General features: G+C 28.2%; 1 protein-coding gene across 7 annotated transcripts in view; it reads right to left on the bottom strand.

The window, feature by feature from the left end:
- Positions 1–23211, bottom strand: part of LOC107449120 (leucine-rich repeat flightless-interacting protein 2) — a 63576-nt gene that overhangs the window by 5518 nt on the left and 34847 nt on the right. For 2 of the 7 annotated variants that reach the window (XM_043055427.2, XM_043055441.2), the window contains 7 exons: positions 9301–9384; positions 7598–7687; positions 6271–6360; positions 6001–6180; positions 4232–4324; positions 2592–2766; positions 2393–2442 (listed from right to left, as the gene is read on the bottom strand). In XM_043055427.2, coding sequence (XP_042911361.1) covers positions 2393–2442; positions 2592–2766; positions 4232–4324; positions 6001–6180; positions 6271–6360; positions 7598–7687; positions 9301–9384 — 762 coding nt within the window. Of the gene's footprint in view, positions 1–2392; positions 2443–2591; positions 2767–4231; positions 4325–6000; positions 6181–6270; positions 6361–7597; positions 7688–9300; positions 9385–14601; positions 14779–20303; positions 20507–21934; positions 22563–23211 lie in introns of those variants that run through there. The other 5 variants (XM_043055431.2, XM_043055439.2, XM_043055456.2 and 2 more) reach the window with 5 other exon arrangements.

The following is a 23211-nucleotide window of genomic DNA, read 5'->3' as shown; positions in this document are numbered from 1 at the left end:
TTATTAATTTGCAGAAAAGTATGTCTACATGATGAAAATGCAATGTAAATAGAATTATTTTTGTTATATGAAAAAACTAGTAAGCAATAGAAAAATAACCAAGAACACATGCATAAATCAGGTCTTAGAAAATTTATTCGCAACAGGACAATTTTATAAAAAATGTGAATAAAAATTTCAAAGTAGAAAATTATAAGAATTGTTAAATTTGAAAATCATGGGGTATGTTTAAATATAATTTTAAAGACATACTTTTTAAAAAAACATTAAAATCATTAGAACGTAACAAAAATTAGTGCATTTATTTAGTTTTATAAATAACATTAACAATTTTAAATTACTTATTAAACATAAACTAAAAGACTTATATTTAAGATTTAATCCAAATTTTAGTAATTTCAAACCATGTGAAAAAGCAGTTTTCAGAAGAAAATCATTCCGAATGTAGTATATTTTTTTTAGGAAAGTGAACGTTCAGTACTCTACTACATAAAACACAATCATGACCGTCGTTGAACAGCCAACTCAATTTTGGGTTGGCTTGTCATTTTGAACCAATCCAGAAGACAAGGAAACTTCTGGATCAGTACCCCCAGAGGTCTTGATTTGCTATGAGAACACGGAGGACTTAGCGATGCGACAGATTTAACGTGCATCAGTTACAATTTACCACACGGGGAGTATTCGGCAGACCTGGGCTCGAAACCACAAACTCTTGGACATGTTCCCAGTGCCCTACCAACCAGGCTACCCCGGCCCATGATCAGATTTAGGAAATTCAACAGATGTTCATAATTTCAATTCAGCATTTTCTCATCAACAAACATAAGTTTTATTTTTATTAAAAAAATATAGATAGAGCACATAAAACTGCTTAAAGGTATTCTAAAATTGCAAAAACAAAATGTCTGACGACAAAAAATGTACATTTTATTACAAAACAGTACATGTAAACATAATTATGTGAAATCTAATATCTTCCTCATAAAAAAGGTAAAATAAAGCATTCCTGCAACCACCTGTTGTGGGCCAGGGGGGTCATGGAGGTTAAGACTCAACAATTTAGTGACCAACGGCATGATTCTGACAATGTAGTCAGCACTGCGCACAGGATGCATTTATTGCCCAGACAAGTAGGTTCCCATTGATCTNTTTTCAATTATCATCCGCCATTTTGGATCCGCCATTTTGTTTTTTTGAAATTTTGACTTCATATTTGAAATCAGTGACCAAAAAAACCTATAGGTGAACAATTTCTAGAACATTGAAGTTAATTTTCTAATTTTGGCCGCATTTTTCTGATTTTGTCCCACTGTGCGCCACTGGGGATTGAACCCAGTACTTGACAATTGACAGTATATTGACAATTGAGTGCATTTCTTCCTCATAAAAAATAAACTAATTTATAATGTAAACAACAGACTCAAAGAATACTAAACCTGAAAAAGATCACAATGTCACTTAAACAGGCAAAATACAGTTACGGTACTATACTGAAGAAACTTCTGCAGAACAATTACGTGTATAATGAAGAAACTTCAATAATAAAGATGAAATTGAGAAACACAGTTTTCCATGTTTGTAATTTCGTTTGCGTCTATGTTTCCCCTTTTCATACTTTGTTTAACCATGGAAGAATTTGTTCATTATATAAAAATAACTATATTATATTTGGACTAGGCTCCTAGGGCTTGAAGTCTGCTCAGCTTTGGGGTCAATGAGTATCAGCTAGTCTAAGAAGTAGAGGTGGCTGTGCACAGTCATGCCCTGTGTCTGAATATTTCACAGTCTCAATCCCAATGGCTCTTTTTGGTGAAGTGTCCATTGATCTGAAGCCGGGTGGATCTAAGCCACAACCAAGGATCCATCCCAATGTGCCTTAAGTGAGGCATGGTGGCTCAGGGGATAGAGCGTTCGCCTTCCAATGAGGTGAACCAGGTTCTAATCACAACGATGGCTGTACGATATGAATTCCACACCCCGTCGACCACAGTGTTGACTTAAAATACTCAGTGGTAGACGAATCATGGGTTAGAGTCCCCTGGCCACCAGGATAACCATGAGAGGCTTTAGTGGTTTTCTTCTCCATGTAACTCAAATACGGGTTAGTTCCATCAACAAGTTCTCCACAAAGGCAAATTCCCTCCAATACTTGATCCAGGAGTAGACTTGTTTTGTGAATTGAGTTCAAAATTACATGGCCCACGGAATCGAATATAAGAAATCATACACTCAAAATTGGGTCCTCTGCTCAACGTAACATAAAATAAAATGTGCCTTAAGCACTATGACATTACAACTTACACAAAAATTTTAGTAATTAGTAATTACATAGATTTATTTTAATTTCAAACTTTTATTTAGTGGTGGTAATAATAAACATATTTATTACCTCATCTAGTAGATCTTGTTTCTCCTCAGAAAGCTTTTTTAACCGAACATCTGTAAAAGAAGAAGCAATTAATAAAAAAAACAAAGACAACAGTACAGATAAGTATGAATTTTTTTTTAATTGCAATAAAATAAAAACTTAGAATTTTTTTTAAAGAAATCTAAATAAAGAAAAAAAAATCTAAATCCTTTTCTTGCACCTAAAGTTCCAGAGCCTGCTTGTTTTAAAATATTTGCTCCTTCTGGAGAAACTAGAGCCATTCTAGCTATCCTTTTTTCTCGCTCAGAGTCTGACTTCTTTTTTTCTCGAGAGAGATCATCTTCATCATCTACAACTTCTTCTTCTTCTCCACCCACAAGAATTAAATTATGTTCCTACAAATATGTCATAATTAATGTAAAAATAATAATTACATAAAAAAATAAATAAATAAAACATAGATTTATCAAATAATTTTACAAAAAATGATATTTCCTTTCTTTCCACTTTTATTTTCATTAAAGTCATTATTTTCATTTGTTTAAAGCCATAAATTTATCTATGTAAATATCTTATAAAAGTCTTTTCAATAGTATGAAAAAAGTAAAAAAAAGGTTATATAATCCTTTTTAAATAAAATCAACACCTTGTTACTTATAAGATATTAATCAGTAACTAATAAGATGGTGCCAATATAAGAAATAATCATGACTAAACTTGAGACATAGCCTTATTATGTAAATTCTAGGAAGTTCCACCCCCTGTTGCTTAGCTCACCAACCCCTTAGCTTTATTGCTCAACTTTAAATTTTTCTCAACAATGAAACATTATTCAATCAAAAAAATTCTAATATTTTTTTTATAACATTCACACAGATTTGGTTTCCAGTTTAAAAGGGATAAAATTTAAATGTAATAGATATGCTCCATTTTATAACTTCAGCCGCAAAGTTATTATTTAAATTCTTAGTTGAATTTTGGTTACTATAAAAACTTGCCAAACATTTTATATGGACGTAATTTTCAGCAATAGCAGGAAAAGTTAATTCCTTAGAGTGCTTTAGAATTTTAAATATTTATTTTGTATTTATCACTTAAATGCATACATTGTCTAAACACAGTTTTACACAAAATTTATTATGAAAGTAAATAAGATTTATTAAAATTAAACAGAACTTATTTGCCATTTATTGATTATAAAATGATAATTAAATATTTTATTATAAAATATTTTCATAAAGAAGTAAATTCATGCATTTACTTTAAAATAAAGAAACAAGACTTATAGATTTAAGCCTTCAATTTCAATTATTAATCGAAATCAAAACAATAGTAGTAACAGAGATTTATTAATAAAAAGAAATGACAAATAAATATCACTGGTATATCCATTACATAAATAATTTAAAGAAAATACCACTGTAATCCAATTTAAAGAAAATAGCATTAATTTTATGATGGGCTAAGGTATTATTATCTTTACTACACAAAGATAACTTCTTTGTATCATGGGAATTGTATATCCAATGATAATGTACAATACAAGAAGATAATAATTGTATTTTTAAGATCTATAGAAAAATTATTAATAGCATTATTTTTAATAGCAAATCCAAATACTCCTTTAACTGATCAATGATAAAGTTAGTATTATGAATACACTATTTACACAAAAGTAAATTTTTGTGTAAAATTTTTCTATTATGCATTACTTTGAAATAAGTATGATATATTAAAGGTGCCATGCATAGAAACAAATAAATTACAAGTAGCATAATAAACAAGAGTGTTATTGATTTATGACTGTAATATTCATTAAATATGCTAAGATAACAAAAAAAAATAATATTGAATTATTACTGAAATAAGCTCATCCCTCATTTTAATAGCTTGTGTTAGAAGTTCATTCTGGCGACGGAGATCTTTAAAGTCACGACTTAGTAAGTCATGTTCCTAAAAGGGGAAAAAAATTGAGGAAACACAGGTACAATAAAGCAAAGTAGAAGAAACATAGGTAAAATAAAGTAAAATATTAGTTACAATTATTTTCTATATTTAATAAAATTGTAGATAAAAATATTTCAGGGTAACAAATTAAAAATATGATTTAAGATATTCGGTGAAAATAATTAAAAATATTGCTAATTTTTTTTAATAATAAAAGGAAGAAGAGATAAAAGCTTAGAAAAATATTTTTTAAATTTTAATATTTTCAATTTAAAGCATAATTAAAAATGAACTATATTTTAGTATGCTTATATACACACTTTTCAAATGCTAAATTAACAGGGATATAAATAAGTAAATAATAAAACTTCATTTTAACAGTCACAGAAATTTAAGATATAATAAGCAATTTAATCTATGCCTTTAATAGCACATTGTTTCAAATTCTGAGAAACAGTATAATACCTGATGAAAACCCAAATTGCAAGCTAGAATGAAAAATTATCCTGTTATGAGAAAATGTATAAAAAACAATGCACAACTCAAAAAAATATCTCGGAGCAATTCTTAAAATTGAAATGCATTTTAACATTGTTTTATAGAGAGGCTACTCCCCAGAAAAAAAATTTACAGAGATTTCTAAAGTAAAATTTAGGAAAAAAAAAAACAAAAACTGCAGTATTTTGCGATGTGAATTACTGCAATTTTAAACATGACTTAAAAATGCTCATACATTTATAGACAATTCAAAACTGTACAAAGAATCATGTAGATAAAAGTGAATACACAGATAAAAACAAAACAGAGCACCAGTAAGATTTTAAACAACTAAAAAACAAGTATTTAAGATCTCTTTCATACTGAAAAAGGAATTCACTTCTAGGTTAACGAATGGATATTTATATGTCTGAAATTTCCTTATTTATTCAATAATGAATTTTTTAAGAATAATTTTTGTTGTATTATATACAATTAGTAACTAAATTTTAAGGCTGTAAATACTTTAATAACTAGAGCTTTGAAAAAAAAAATATTATGTTAAAAACTTTAAATTTGGTAACATTTCAATGCATAAAATGATACAAAAATATTAATTAACTATTGAATAAATAAGGGAACTCTGGACATAAAATTCTTCTTAGGTTAATATGAATGAAGTAAAATCTTTTTTCCATCTTAATTTGACCTTTAAATCAGAATGAAACTAACTTTTTTAATCCAATAATCATGAATCTCAATAAATAACAATATTCAATTTTTTAAATAAGACAACTAAATCTTATAAAAATAGTTTTTAATATGCATACCCTTGTTACTGATTTAAAATCCTTTTGTTCTAATAGATGAAGTTCTTCCAGTTCTTGTAATTCATCTTTAAGAGTATCTACTTGGTATGATAATGTAGTTTTTTCATTATCTAGTTGTGCAGTAGTTATCATCGCTTTCCGAAATTTTTCTTCAAGTTCCATGACTNAACTCTGGACATAAAATTCTTCATAGGTTAATATGGATGAAGTAAAATCTTTTTTTCATTTTAATTTGATACTTAAATCACAATGAAACTAACTTTTTCAGTTCAATTATCACGAATCTCAATTAATAACAATATTAAATTTTTTAAATAAGACAACTAAATCTTATATTTTTTAAAAATAGTTTTACATGCTTTTTAATATACATACCCGTGTTACTGATTTAAAATCCTTTTGTTCTAATAGATGAAGTTCTTCCAGTTCTTGTAATTCATCTTTAAGAGTATCTACTTGGTACGATAAAGTTGTTTTTTCATTATCTAGTTGTGCAGTAGTTATCATCGCTTTCCGAAATTTTTCTTCAAGTTCCATGACTTGGTTTGTAAGAAGCTAAAAATAATATATAGAACTTAGTTTTTCAGTTCTATAAATAGTTTAAAGAATCTTTTCAATTTTTATTGTGTTGAATTGATAGCTTACTTTGTATTCCTTGCTACCAATTGTGTCAGGAAATTCTTCACTACTCCTCCGAGAGTCACATGAGCGCTCAGAAATATATGATGGAGCTCGCTATTAGAATATACAGCAATATTAAAGAATTCAATATAAAAATACAATTATAAATAAATGTTAATGTAATTTAAATTTATAATTATAAATATATTTTATAATTTTTATAAATTTGTAATTAAAAATATATTTCATAATTTTTATAAAATTATAATTATAAATATATTTTATAATTTTTATAAATTTATAATTATAAATATATTTTATAATTTTTATAAAATTATAAATATATTTTATAAATTTATAATTAAAAATATATTTTAAAATTTTTATAAATTTATAATTATAAATAATGTAATGTAAAATTTTAAGCCTTTCAACAATGCTTCGATTATTTTTAAAAATTTAAAACTGCTTAAAATTGATTAAAAGAAGTTTAAATAAGTTTCAAAAGAAATTTAAATAAGTTTTAAAACAAGTTACAATTTTTATTAATTATTACCTTTACCATTCAAAGTTAGGATATCAAGGTTTATTTATTCATTTAGTATATCTTTCTTTAAAACAATATTATTAAGCAAACTATTTCGACAGAAAAATAATATTTATGAAAATGTTATGAATTTTATTTTAAATAGAATATAATATATATATAAAAAATTAAAAATCCTAAAAAATTACAGGGTTGAAGAAAAGATTTAAAATAAGTTTGGTACATTTTTTGGCAAATGTTAGTTAAGAACAATTTTGTATAACTTTTTTTAATAATCCTTTCATGTAGAATCTTTATTTAAAATATTATAGATATACTAATTAATTACTACAGATACTAAGATATATAAAAGGAAAGAATTATTTTTGAAAACAAAACATACATTCATATTTACTTATTTTCAAAATTTAGTAGCAACAATACACGAAAAACTATTTTTAGCAACTTTAAAAGCACATAATCAGAAATCATATAAAAAACAAAACCAACCAATTATTATTATTTTAAAAATACCATCTTACGTTTTGGAATCAAAATTTTGTATTTTTAATAAAATGACGAATTTTAAAATTAAATTAACCACTTTAATAAATTTTTCTTTGAAAATAATCACGATAACTTAATACAACATTAAACTGACATGACAACTCATGTAATTCACATTTAAATTCCTTGTAAATATATTGACAGGGCAATATTAAAATGTTTTAAAACTGTTAAATAACCAATTGGCAATTATTCTTATGAGTTAAAAACAGTACAAAATAATTCTGAGCTCATGGCTCATCATTGCCTTATAATTACCTCTCGATTTTCATTTTTTATTCCTCTCGGAGGTCTAGAAGGTTCTACAGAAAGGTGATCATCATAATGATTTTCACCATGCTCTTCCGACTGAAAAAAATAAATAAATAAACAATAAGCTAAATTTTAAAACGTTTTTGATATTCAGTTAAGTTTAATTAGGTATCACACTTATAATTATAACAAATAGTTAATCAGGATTAATAAAAAGCTTCCATTTAACAATTGGTTAAAAACTTTACTAATTCTGAATTAGATCAAAATGCCATTTTTTTAAACTAATAAATAATACAATTTTAAAAGTTTATTTGATAAATAATTTCAAATTATTTGAACTTAGAAACAATTGTTTTTTTCTTTATAAAAAAAAAGAAAGAAAAAAAAAAAGAAAAGAGAGAGAGCTAAATGGCTCTTAACTAATTGTATAGAAATGTCTTTTGAACACTGGAGAATCTTCTTAGAATCTTGTTGGGATTAGAATCTTGTTAAAAATTTTTTTTTCAGACATTTGATTTTTTTAAAAAATTTACAATTAATTAGCCATAAAGTGGAAAAAAATAAAAAAAAGTAATTCTTAAACTTTAAAAAAAAATCGATAGGCAAAAAATGCTAAGGATTGATAATAAATTTCTATTTTACGATAAATTACGCCTTATGAAACTTGGAAGTCTTTCTAGTAAATGTTTTTCAAATTCTCCCCGCTTGATCAGGCACTCTAACAGATTTTGAATTTTTCACTCTTACCTTTCTCAATAGAAATTTGTTATATTTTGACAGCGTTTAGTCTTCTCTGAGCAAAAGTTTTTTTACAAGGATTCAAAAAATATATATTAAGAGCAGTCATTTACGGAACACCTTGCATATTCACAAATTTAAGAAGAAAAAAATCCACACATGAACTACAGGGTTGACCTGATTTAAATCTCCGGTTTTTTTTTAAAATTCATTGATTTAAACAAACTGAATTTTTAAAAAAATAAATCATTAAGTCAAAAATATTTTTATAAATATATTCTTCAGGGAGCGAATCTTTTTATATGATATTATCCCAAGAAAAAATGAAAGAAGCATGCATGTAAATTATTGTATTTCAAATTCGACAATAAATCAAATTAGGGACTGAAAGCGGATAAGATCGGTGTGAAACTGTTAAATTATTATTCTGCATTAGCTGTATGTAAAATAATAATAAACCTGGTAATAAACCTATTTCAATTATACCCAGTCAGTTATACGTTTATTTGAATACAAGTGATTCTAAAACTTATTAAATATGCATTTAGTGAATACCAATATTGAAGAAAGATTTGTTCGGCCCAGAGTAACTTACAATATATCTCTTTTCCTTAATGTATTTTGATCTAAACTGATTTACTCTTAATTGGATATCTAACTGGGAAATTGCCTCCCTGTCTAAAATTTTAGGATGTTAATCTTAAACAAAATGAACTATGACTTTATTTATCCAGTGATTAGTTTGTAATATTTAAACAAAAATTTTGAAAAAATTTTAGTTAGAAATATTAACTATTTTAGCTGCATTATTTTTAAGTAATATTAAGTAGTTCATTCATTTTAACAGATTATCTCATTTTTATTGTTGTTTTTTATTTTTAAAATACTGATTTTTGCCAACCCAGGTGAACAATACGACTAATAAGTTCAAAGGGTGAGAATCATAGTAAAAGAAGTTAACAACTTACCTCCTTTTGTTTTTCGATTTCTCGCATTCGAATTTCTCTAGCCTCAGCTCTCGCTTGCCGTCGAGCCACGAGTCGGGCTTCAGCCTAGAATGAAAAGTTTAATACATTAAACGTATTTGGAATACAAAACAAACCTTTTTCTAGCAATAATGTTTAAAATATTTTTAATAGAGAATTTCAAAGAGACTCATATTTCAGATTTCTCTTCTGCAAATAAATTAATAAAACAACGATTTTTAAATTAAGACTTATCGCGAAAGGTACATTTCCGTGATACTGTGAAATCCACAAAGTTCTACTCAGAATTTTGAGAAATTCACAAAATTTTACTCAGAATTTTGTGAAAAATCACAATCCCTAGCAATCTTTTAAGTCTTTTTGTGAAAGGGTATGTTCTCGTGAAAAACCTGCTAAATCTAAAATTACTGTAGTATCTGGTCTTGCTTTGTAAGTAAATGAAAATAAAGTACAAATTTTTTATTTTATTTTAAGGGGGGAATATTTAAGGAGTTGGTCGTTTTATTTTTCAAGGTTTGGGTCAATAGGATGGTATGGATCGATATGGACTCAGTTTTTCAAAATCAAGAATTTAGTGAAAGTCCGTTTTTAACATAAAATGTTTTGAGAAAAGATCGTTTTTATCAGGAAGCAGAAAATTATCTAAACCTAATATTTCCCCAGAACAGTTTTTTACTCCCAAAAATTTCCCCCAAAATTAGAGCGTCTTTTTCTTCTTCTTTCATTTATAATAACTTTTTTCAAAACATTTTTAGAAAGTAAAACATTTTTAGAAACTAAAATATTTTGATATTAATTCTTTCTTAAAAAAAAAATTTATTTTGACTTCCTTTTTTCATTCTTGAATAAATTAGCATATGAGTTAAAATAGAAGAAATCAAAATATGTTAAAATCGAAATAATTTATAAAATTAAATTTACGATCCCACTTATAAACTTAAGGAATTCAAACTAAAAATAAACAAATAGACGCATAAAGTTAGCTGTGTTAGATTTAATATAACAGAAAATATTCTTTTTCAACAGTAAGTAGATATGTCATAAGGAGTTAAAAATATGTTAAAAGAAACATTAAAAATGTATACTTTAATATAATACAAGGGAGAATAAAAGGAAAAAGGAAAGGAATAATTTGTTGACATTTCTTCAAAAAAAATTCTTCTTCAAATCAGAGCAAAAATTCCCCCAAGACTGCCTGAATTTCTCCATAAGCTCGTTCACGCGATCGGGCATATTCTTCATTCTAGGTTTTTACGATAAAATAACATTAAAAGGGTCCGTTTAAACCACAAAAATTTTGTGAGGGGTCCGCTAACGTACTCTAATATCCCCTAAAATGATCTACACTAAGTAGAAGTTTTAATTATTATACTGTAATAATTCTGACACAATTTTTCTTCATTCAAGGCACTATAGCCTGTTACAGGCCAAGGCCGTCCCAAATAGTCTTTGCCATCTGGTCCTATCTGCAGCAAGGATCTTCCAGTTTCCCTTATTTACTATATGAAAGTTCTTCCCCACCGTGTCAACCCACCTAATTGGTAGTCTTCCTCGTTTTTTAACTATTTAGAAATTACGAAAAATATAGTTTTACATGGTGGGGCTGTCAACCCAAGCCCCAACCAGGAGGACCAGGGTGTTGCCCTTCGTCTGGTGCCTCTTCAATGATCTGACCGGCTACCAGCCCTTACTAGTAGCATAGTCAGGCACAATTACTATAATTGCATAAACCCTATAAAACAATTTGGATTATAACTTTATTCTGGTGTTATTGATAATGCATTTTGTATACAAAACAAGGGATTTTTTCCTCTTCTTTAGAATAAAATTTCAATAACATCTTATAGTCCAAAATTATAAATGTAGAAGAAGAAAAAAAAATGCAATAACTAATCTAATTAACATTTTGTTCACAAAAAACATTTTTATATATTGTTAAAATTATAAGCACAAAAAAGCTATGAGTAGGCTAAAAAAATAACTATTAGAATAATGCGCTAAATATCACATTTCATTAGATTAATATATTTATTTATTTAAAAAAAAAAAAAAAAAAAAAAAAAAANACTCTGTCTCAAAAGAAAAAAAAAAAAAAAAAAAAAAGGACTATAAGGGTTAACGAACTTTTAGTTGGAGGTGAATGTAAACGCTAATGTGTTAAAATGCAAGATGCGGATTCGGTCAACCCTCAGAGCTGCATCAAAAGATAAACAATTCTCAAAGAAAAAATCACATGAAAAATTATTCTACTCTTAAATAATGGAAAATAGTGTCAGGTACAGTTGACAGTTACGAAATGCTTTTATGTGACTAGGATATAAGTTCTTTTTAAGTCATTTCTTTGAGAATTTACATAAAACTATTGGTGTTAAAAAATAATATAAATATCTCACATTGTTATAAAAGTGCCGATAGCACTGAAATAGAATCTATCGATGCTATTTTTGAAGATGAAAATTTTTGTAATTCTGCTTTGTAAATTTTAGACATAACAACATACTGCTCTTTTACATTTTATTGCTTTAGTAACTTATTAGCATTAAGTGTATTTATATCGGTGATGAGATTGATTCGGCATATGAATGGGCAGTTTTCCAAAGCAGAGTTTCCCAATTTTTTCCCGGATACGAGACCTTGACTTAGAAGGGGAAAAAAAGAAAGAAACTCCTTAGAAGTTGTGAATATGCTAGAAAAAGAAAATATTAATTTACGAATATATACTGGGAAGAACAAAATTAAATGTTTCATTTTTTTTTCTTTCCCTACATTCATAAAATTAGGTTTTACACCAGGCAGTTGAATTCATATACCTACAACGGTTTTTTGTCTGGTAGATTTCGACGTTTGCATAAGTCGAATTAAATAAAATAAGCTAAATTGTGTTTTTTTTAAAAAGAATTGTTTTAAACTGTTAGAATGGTTATCGGAGAAAAATAATTCTTCATTCTTGAATTTTTAAGTTCGATGAGAAATGCATGCATAGAATGAAAAATAATTGTGGATTCTTTTTTAAATTTTGTTATTTCTTTGATCATTAAATAATTTCATAAAAATAACTGAAATATTAAATAAAAGATTATTGGTTGACCTACTAAAAGTTTAAAAAATAAATACTGTTTAAAAAACAGTCCTAATTCACCGAAGCCCTGCGACCTACCTCAACCCTTGGGTTTCGCGGAACACCTTTTGAGAACCACTGCTCTAGAGATGAGAGTAAAACACAGATCAAAATTTAAAGCTTTGACAACTATTAAGTTTAAATTTAATTCACAGTAAATTTTTGGAGTAAAATTATAAAAGTTTTGATTCTGTCTGATAGCAGGAAATAACATAAATTATAGCAAAAAATTTCAATAAATACAAAAAAAAAATATTTTTTCTAAGAAAAAAATGATGGCCAATTTTGAACACTCATACATTTAACTGAGTCAATGTAACACTAAAAATAAATAAATAAAAAAAATAAAGTTTCAATAGGATGGTTATTTGATAATATTCATAACAAACGACAGCACAAGTAATATTTTACAGTGAGAAATAGTTTTGTAATAAAGTGTTTCGATATATGTTCAAATGTAATGATCGAATCAACGTAATTATTTTCATAGAAAATAGATTAAAAAAAGTACTTTAAACATATTTATTACATTCCATACTTAACTTAATTTTTTGAATATTTATAAAGTATTTTTAAGTTTTTAAAAATTATTTTTGCAACAAAGTGCCGCTTTTTTCTCTCACATGAAATGGAAAATAGTTCAATTCACGAAACATAAGTTTTTCTCATTAATTTATAGTTTAAGATAATCCTTTCTAAGTATTAAAATTCAATTAAAAACCGCTAGGTATTTTGCATAAGTAGTAAATATTTAGTGCACAGAGCCTAAAAATGAGGTGAATTTATATATTAAGAATTTCATCTATTGAGAAGCACGCGAATACCGGTTTTTAAATATAAATAGCAATTAAAGTAGTTTATATAATAGTTTACAAATAGTATATCTCGGAAAATGAATTAATCTTGTGAATTCTGAAAAATTCCTTAGCTTTCAATTTTTAAATTAATGAATATTTTTTATTTATTTCAATCTTAAATTCCTTATTTTTCAAAAAATAAACAAAAATAATGTTTCTTTTTCTCTTCCTCTTTTAAATTTGTTGCCGAAGAAAGCACAGACAGGTTAAAAGGCAATTATTCGAAACACCTGCTTTTCTGACTATTAAAACAGACTTCGATAACGTTTGACAATTTTGAAGATTCTAAAAATATAAAGATTAAGGAGCTACCTACATCAGGGGTCTGTCCAGACATTTTGTGAAAGGTCTTGTTTTTGTAAAATTGTGAATATAAAATAAGCGTTAAGTCACATTCTTTCAACCAGGGTCCTGCTTTTTTGAATTTGTGCATTCTGTTATAGCAAAAAATCTTTTCAAGAAGTTTTTAAATTGTAAATAGATACAAGATTCTGCTCAACAATTGCTGCTACTAAATTAGAGATGCAACATACAAATATTTCGTATTTAGCCTATACTGCTCAACACAGAATATTCATTTCGGACGAATAATAGAAACAAAATCACTCACATTTTTAATAATTTCAATTGACATATTCTAAATAACACAACTTAGTTATGCATCACTTTTAATGTGTTACACATTAAGTAAACTTAAAAATTTTTTAAATTTAGAATATTTTATTTAAACAATTGCCAGAAATTAATTTTTATTTACATAATATTCTATTAATTAATTTTATGAATAAACATAAATTGATCAATTATTTATTTAAAAAAATGATTTTATATTAATAAGAATGCGCGCACGATGTTTGCATAAGTAGAAATATATTTTTTTAGAATACTACATTTGGAATTTAAACTTAGGGAAANATTTTATATTAATAAGAATGCGCGCACGATGTTTGCATGAGTAGAAATATATTTTTTTAGAATACTACATTTTGAATTTAAACTTGGGAAACTTTGTTACGAGCCGTCTTTCTCCCCTCCCCCAGGGAAGGGTTTATTCGATTAAAAAAACAATAATGAAGATACACAAATTTGTGAAAAGTCCGATGAAAAGATAAATTATTTTGTGAAGGGTCCGATTAAGAGATAAACTATTTTGTGAAGCGTCCGTTAACGGACCCAAATTTCTTCTAAACAGACCCCTGTACATATTAAATATAAGCTTTTTGTCGATATATATGCTATTCTATTTGTTCCTAAAATTTTTTATACGCATAAAAATATCAGTTAAATACGAATGCCAAGAAAACATACCCACAGATATTTAATTAGCCACATGAATATGGAAGAGAAGAATTGACCGACGACATCTGACACTTTTGAAAGGGAAAATGAATTCAGCATTAGTCAGAGAGTAAAATCGAGCCGTTCTTTTTCACTATTTTCGACAAAGAAACTTAATCTGATTTCACATCCAGTTTTGACAGACACAAATTCCAACCACTGGAAAGTATTTGCCGATACAAGTAGGGAAGAGATAAAGCTTTGATAACAAGAGTGAAATTCAAATACCTCTATCACCATGTTTCAAAAAATGTTGTTGAATGAAATACCGACACAAAACATGTTAATAAGAATTAGGATCGAAGAGCTATGTTGCAACGCGTGCAGTATTGATAGGATGGAATTTTTACTTATCGTAAAAATGTATTTATTATCACGGATTATTATTGATTAACTCTTTAAGAACCGTGATTGCGAAATTCTTCCTTCACGGTGTCATGTATAAAATGAGCTTTTTTAACTCATGAGGTCCAAGATAAAGCAGACATGATCCCAATACGGTACTCTTCTCCTTGCCGTCAGGCTAACCGTGGGAGGTTTTCCTCTCCAAGTAACGCAAATGAGGGTTAGTTCGATCAAAAAGTCCTCAACGAAGGTAATTACTTCCCAATACTTGATCCAGGGGTTCCTTTGTCTTTTGGATTGGATTCAAAATTACAAGGCTATGGAGCAGGCTCGTAGCCAGGGGGGGGGGGACAAATCCCCCCCGAAATTCTGTGATTCAAACATTTTAGTCTTTCTTTGAGCCTCTCAGTAAAAAGAAAAACAAAAACTGTCGAATCAAACCTTTCCCAGTACAACACATTCGCTAGTGCATCATCTTCACTTGACCTTGTGGCTCATCACTCCTTCGGTTAGACTTCTCCCCCGAAATCAATTGTTTTTCAGCATATTAATTTATGCAATCTCCGAATCTACGCAGATTCCATTGACATCGAAAAACTCATGGGAGAAATGGAAGTATGGGCATCTAAGTGGAACCTGCGTGAACCCCTTTGTAGACCAGATACCGCACTTTTAGCAATGGAAGAATGTGACAGTATCTTTTTCCCAAACATTTATTGCTTGTTATCAATATTGGCTACGTTGCCAATCACCACAGCAACTGCAGAAAGAACTTTTTCTACTCTTAAACGCGTAAAAACAGCAACAAGAAATGCTACTAAAGAAGAAAGGCTAACAGGGCTAACTTTATTAAGCATATTTCGGGATATTCCGGTTTGTCCTAAAAAAGTAATCGAAAAATTTTCTTCAAATTCCCGTCGCATGTCTTTGTAAACTTCGTTTACAAATTGATTACAATTATTATGTAATATTAATTGAAAAATAATTATTATGTAATATTTTTCAATTACTAGTTTAACTTTTGCAAACAACAGAATAAACTTTGTTACAATGTTTTTCCCCTACTTAGCATGTCTGAAACTGTCCTTGCTTCTTACCATATCCCCCCCTCCGAAAAAATATCCTGGCTACGGCCTTGCTATGGAGTTGAATATTGGTAGTCGTAAACCCAAAATTGGGTCGGCAGTTCAACTACAATAATGAAATAAAATACGGTATTCTCGTATTAGTATGTATACGTACTATGCAGTAAGTAGAAAATCGGAGCGCGAGGACCTAGGAAGCACTTCTTTCTTCTTCCGCTGGTCTTGAAGGAGTTAAAAATTATTTTAAATTCAAGCGGCAAATTATTATTCACTCAGGAACAAAGTTAATTCAATTAATCATTATAATGACAAGAATAATATATAAACATAATAATACTAAAAAAGAGCGTACAATAAAGTGCGATAACCTAGAGATAATTACTGACATTTAAATCTTTTTTATTTTTATTACATAGTTTTATTCCGTAATATTATTGTGAAACAATATAAAATATAACTCAAAGTAATAGAAAATTAAAATGAAAACTGTTCTTCTTCAAACAATTAGGAGTAGATGAATGGTTTATCTAAGAAGTTCGGCATGTAGAATACCGTTTTCAGACAACCATTATTTCTAACAAAACAAATCGATTCCTTTATAGGTACTGGTGCGCAAAGCTCTAAGTGGTCAACTTTAAACCAATATTAAAATAACGAGGAAATAAAACAACAGAGGAAGAAAGGGTACAAGTACACTTTTCGACTCGAAGAATCTGTATTTATCCAAAGAAGATACCACGCTATTGGAAAAATAAATAAAGGTCGGTGAGATATTTGTAAGAACTTGATGCATTGGCGATTTGAGGTGAGAAAATAACTGTTTTCAATAATATCAATCAATTGAATTTAAGAAACCTGTAACACACTTTAAGTCTTATTTTAAGGAATAGTTACGCAAAAAATAAATACATAAAAAATAAGTATATTGGATAAATGAATAAAAATATCAAACTTCTGGTAACAAGAAGTTGCTCATCAAGACAACTGCTTCAGTTGCATGAATAAAACGATTTATATATCATATAAATATATGCTAGAATTAGCTGTTATTTTAACAAAAGCAAAACTAAAGTTCGCAAAACTCAAGTTAGATCAAACAGCAAAGAAAGAAAAAAGAGAACCGAATATTGATGTATTTAAGTAAGCATTTAGTTTTAGAAATCTATTTTTACACCTTTTAAGTATCTCTCACAAAACGACAATATTTAAAAAACTTTTCATTACTGCCCGATATAATAAATTACTTTTACCCTATATATTACCTTAAGAAATAAATATCTAAATACTTTATTCAATAAGAAATGATTCTGCCATGAAAACTTTTTTCTCCTTAATACATGTTACAACAGCGTTCTTTATTCCTTGGTTTGNTGAGCTTTTTTGACTAATGAGGTACAAGATAAAGCGGATATGATCTCAATACGGTACTCTTCCCCCTGCCGTCAGGCTAACCGTGGGAGGTTTTCCTCTCCATGTAACGCAAATGCGGGTTAGTTAGATCAAAAAGTCCTCACCGAAGTTAATTTCTCCCATTTCTCCCAATTCCCCACTTTAATTGGGGTTCCCTTGTTTTCTGGATTGGGTTCAAAATTACAAGGATACGGAGTTGAATAATATTAGTCGTAAGCCCAAAAATGGGTCGGCAGTTTAATTATGGTTAATAAATGAAATAAAATAAGATATTCTCGTATTAGTACGCATATGTACTATGCAATAAGTAGCAAATCGGAGCACGAGGGCCTAAGGAAGCGCTTCTTTCTCCTTTCGCTGGTCTTAAAGGAGTTAAATATTAACAAAGAAACTGAACATGAGCAAATTTGTTAAAAATTATTTTAAATTCAAGCGGCAAATTATTATTCACTCAGGAACAAAGTTAATTTAATTGATCATTATAATGGCAAGAATAATACATAAACATAATAATACTAAAAAAGAGAGTACAATAAAGAGTGATAACTTAATAAATTACTGAAATTTGAAACTTTTACTTAGATAATTACTGAAATTTGAATCTTTTTTTTTTATTTTATAGTTTTATTCTGAAATATTATTGTGAAACAATATAAAATGTAATTCAAAGTAATAGAAAATTAAAATGAAAACTTTTCTTCTTCAAACAATTATGAGCAGATGACCGCTTTATCGAAGAAGTTCGGCATGCAGAATACCGTTTTCAGACAACCATTATGTCTAACAAAACAAATCGATTCCTTAATAGGTACTGGTGCGCAAAGCTCTAAGTGGTAAACTTTATAAACCAATATTAAAATAGCGAGGAAATGAAACAGAGGAAGAAAGGGTACAAGGACACTTTTTCGACTCGAAGAATCTGTATTTATCCAAAGAAGATACCACGCTATTGGAAAAATAAATTAAGGTCGGTGAGATATTTGTAAGAACTTGATGCATTGGCGATTTGAGGTGAGAAAAGAACTGTTTTGAATAATATCAATCAATTTAATTTAAGAAACCTGTAATACACTTTAAGTCTTATTTTAAGGAATAGTTACGCAAAAAATAAATACATAAGAAATAAGTGTATTGGATAAATGAATAAAAATATCAAACTTCTGGTAACAAGAAGTTGCTCATCAAGACAACTGCTTCAGTTGCATGAATAAAACGATTTATATATCATATAAATATATGCTAGAATTAGCTGTTATTTTACCAACAGCAAAAGTAAAGTTCGCAAAACTCAAGTTAGATCAAACAGCAAAGAAAGAAAAAAGAGAACCGAATATTGATGTATTTAAGTAAGCATTTAGTTTTAGAAATCTATTTTTACACCTTTTAAGTATCTCTCACAAAACGACAATATTTAAAAAACTTTTCATTACTGCCCGATATAATAAATTACTTTTACCCTATATATTACCTTAAGAAATAAATATCTAAATACTTTATTCAATAAGAAATGATTCTGCCATGAAAACTTTTTTCTCCTTAATACATGTTACAACAGCGTTCTTTATTCCTTGGTTTGAAATCAAACAGCTTGAGGCACTTTAGCGATAAGTCACATTTTTGTAAAAGGTGACATTTTTAGAAGAAACCGTGGCTTTAACATTTTCCCACAGGTAGGTACTTATCAAGTTTACGGAATTTCCACTAGATAATAGCACAATATGCAGAAAAATCTTCTTGGTTACAACATACATAAAAATCGCTGCTTTTTTTCTTCGACAAAAAAAAGATGAAAAAAAAAGACAATAAGAAACCGACTTTTATTACAACACCAACACCTTTTAAAGCGACATATTAAGTATATAAAAATAATAATAATAAAATTGACTTAAGTTAAATGGAATATTGAAATCATTTAATGTTTTAAAACAAGATATATTTTTATTCTGTCATACTAATCAATGACAAAATAATAGTAAGCAGACGTATAATTGGAATAATTAAAAGCTATAACCTTGTAATGATTAGCGGGTAGAAAGAAGTAATGATATCAGGCTATGGTGACAGGTATTTTTAAATCGATGAAGGACACTAATTCAATCCAATCTTTTTGTTTTATGCATACTTTAATGCATTTAAATCCTAAATGGTACGGTAGGTAAGATTTGTAGTAAAGCATACTAATTGATGTAGAATAGTAAAATAATAGATAGTCTAATCGATAGTAATGCGGAAATAATCTAAAAGTGATAATCAATCTCATTAAATATCTAGCAGATAAAGAAAATATTCAGTTAACAAATAAACGAAGTTATCTTTAAAAATATTTATTGTTGACTTTCGATTAAATTAATTCTTTGCTATTTTCCCGAACTTCGTGGACAAAGTCAAGATTCTTTGAATTTAAAACTCATGAAGTGGGTTATTTTATGACAGAACAGAAACAATTTTAAATGTAACGAAAACATAGAAAAGCAAAATTTTAGTAGTCACAGTTAGTTCGTTGTAAACTTTAATACCCAGTGTATCATTATTCTATTTAATTTCAATTTTATAAAAATGAAAACGATAAAATGATTTTCAACTAGTTCATTATCAAAATCTTTCAAGGAAACTGAAAACGATAAAATGATTTTTAACTTGTTAATCACCAAAATTTTTGAGGAAACAGAAAGTTCCATGGAAAACACTTATCGAATTATTGTAACAAATAGTACTTTAACAGTAGCGAATTTAAATTAATATAAGTTGCATGTATTTTTATACATTTTAAGCTAACAGAATTCAGGCAAGTATAAATGCAATTAACATAATAAAAAATAATTTGCTAAATACCCATTTCCATCATCTCCTCTGTACCGGTTTTAGATAAGACAGTGTATTAATTCCGAGTCATTTAACTTCAGTGAACTTTGGAAACATTATCAGTCAACTTTTAATTTAGACACATAAAATAGATTTACAAGTTTTCTTTCCGCACTTACTTGACCGAGTGAAGAGTAGATGACATCGCAACTTTTCATCGTTCTAATCATGGGCGAAACGAATATAGAAAGCACTTCACCCACATCTTAACTGTATTGAGTTTTCAAGCAGTTGAAACGAGATGAAAAAAGAATCAATTGTTATTTATGAATAATTCAATCGCGGATGTGAAGCAGATGAAAGAGCAACTCAAAAACATCATTCATATTTTTTAAAAGTTGCCAATATAACTTGACATTTCTTTGTCTGTGGAATAATGTGATTTACATTTCACGCTAGTCGCCAAATTTCAAAACAGAGAGGTGATAAATAAAATATTCTTTATTAAGAAAATCAGTTTGTTATCAGGTAATAGCATCACGATTTGTACAAACAATTTTATGCACAAATATAAATACTGAAAAAAATTATACTTTTATTTTCAAAATGTGTTACTTTTGAAAATCAAACTGATACTGAAATTTTGTTCATTAATATTTCTCTTAACGGAGCAACTTATAACACGGCTGATTTACTGAATAATAATTAAAAAATTGTTTCAAACATTGACTTGATAAATAATTTTTTTTTCGAATTTCACACCATTAATGAAAGGCGAAAATAAATCATAAAATATTTAATAAAAATGCCATTTGCGAACAGAATGATAATTAAAATTCTTATTAATTTAATTAATATTTCCTTAACGAAGCAACCTTTAATTGGGTTGATTTACTGAATGGAAATTAAAAAATTGCCTTGAAAATTGAATTTTTTTTCGAATATCATTAATCATCATTAATGAAAGAGGAAAATAAATTATAAATTTGCTAATAAAATGACATAAACCAGCAGAATATTTGCACGCTACAATTTTAGACTAAGAAATCAAACTTTTAATAAATTTTTTCTGGCACAAAAATATTTATTAGTAAAGGAATAAAATAATAATTATTGATAAAAATTTTTTTGTAATTAAATCGAAGTTTGCAGTGAACAAAATTCAACGACATGCGGTGACAAAAATTCAAATTTTTTAAACTCAATTTTCTTAAGTTAATATACCAATAAAATATTTCTGGCAGTTTTTTACTTAAGGTGGGTACAACGGTTGGCTGTTGATGCAACTTGAAATAAAACAAATTACGCTTTTGATATTTTTTTTAAAATTTTAAATGGGGCAACTAATGAAATAAGTTTTCTCAAATATGGCAATCATATTCATTTTTTTCTCGTTCTTAACTTTTTTTTTATTGAAACTAAGTCAAATATACTTTTAAAAAAATAAGAGTGAAACTTTTATGGGCTTAAAAAGATCGGATTTGTAGATTTTCATAAACAGAAACCTCCATTAATTAACTTGACGGTTACTGCTAAAATTATGTTCCCATAGCGTTTAATACAACATTAAACTTATACATATTATAATATACAATCTAATAACAAAGCATTTATGAAAACAATTCTATCAATTTCTTTAAAATTTTTAAATTACTACTTACATATTCTACAAGGGATATAAGTATTTTTCGCATTCTTCGTAATTTTGCTCGATGTAAAGGCGTTGAGCACCACATTCCCATGTAGCACAAACTTATTATTATACAATCAAAGTTTATATCCACCCACAACTGCTCGAAATATACTTCGATAAGGATTTCAAACACATTACAGCATGAAGTAAGAGAATAATTTTTTAATTTTCATTGCAGTTTTTTAGCTTTTTTCTATCATTCCACAAAACTAGACGCACCAGCCCAAGAGCATTCCTAAACTAAGAGTAATGTCAAGCACAAAATACGAATCGAAAGCAAATATTATAATCCAAACAAATAATATGTTCCTCTCGCTACAATATCAATAACAATAATAACAGGTCACGTCGTTCATAAATAAAAACTTAAAGAATGCTGCATCAGTCACGTTTTTGCTTGAGTGCGGCAAAAAGTAACAGCAACAAAAAAAAAGAGCCACTCCCGTAAAAAAAGCAATGTGTAATGATTATCAAGGAACTACAACTCCAAGTGACAGAAAGATGTTTGCACTTTGGCATCAGGGAATCATCTCCCTCATCTTCATTTAATCTCTCTCATATTCAGACCAGCCAGAGAGAAATCACCAAGTAAATCCAGTTTCAGTCAGTGGAGCATACAAACATACTTCAGTCCGAGCTTTTCCGCCAATCAACTATCGAGATTCAGCGGAAAAATAAATTCCTAAACCACGTGCATTTGGAAACAATTATGATGCAAACTTTCACGAGTAGATTACAATCGAAATGGACATTCGGATCGGATAATGAGTTTCCACCATATGGGTTCAATAGGTCGGGACTCAAAATGATGGGGCGATTTTTGTTTTTGAATTAAAAAATAAAGAAGGCATTGAAATATAATTTTTTTTTGCTGGTTTAGATTTGATTTATCGAGCGGTAGAGTTGTGGGCGAAAATAAGTCGGGAAAATTTCTCTCGTGAAGAAATGGTTTCTATGACGTCAGGCTAATAAAGAAAGAACGTGCAATTTCCAAAGACTTTATGTAGAGTATTCGCGATCGCAACGCTCGAGTACGCCGTCTAGCGGGAGACTGTAAATATCGGACATTAATTTATCACGTTTTCATTTAGTTCCATCGAAGTCATTGACTGAATCAGACGCCATTTTTTAGCAGCAAATAAGAAACAAAATTTCCCTAAGGAAAAGGCCGAAGAACTTGAAAAAAATCTCCAGAATATTAGTAAATCTTTCAGGAACAGAACACGCCAAACATTTGAAGAAAAA

The sequence above is a fragment of the Parasteatoda tepidariorum genome, chromosome 5, assembly GCF_043381705.1.
Source record: "Parasteatoda tepidariorum isolate YZ-2023 chromosome 5, CAS_Ptep_4.0, whole genome shotgun sequence".
NCBI classification, from domain to species: Eukaryota; Metazoa; Arthropoda; class Arachnida; order Araneae; family Theridiidae; genus Parasteatoda; species Parasteatoda tepidariorum.
This window is presented reverse-complemented; position numbering and strand designations above follow the sequence as displayed.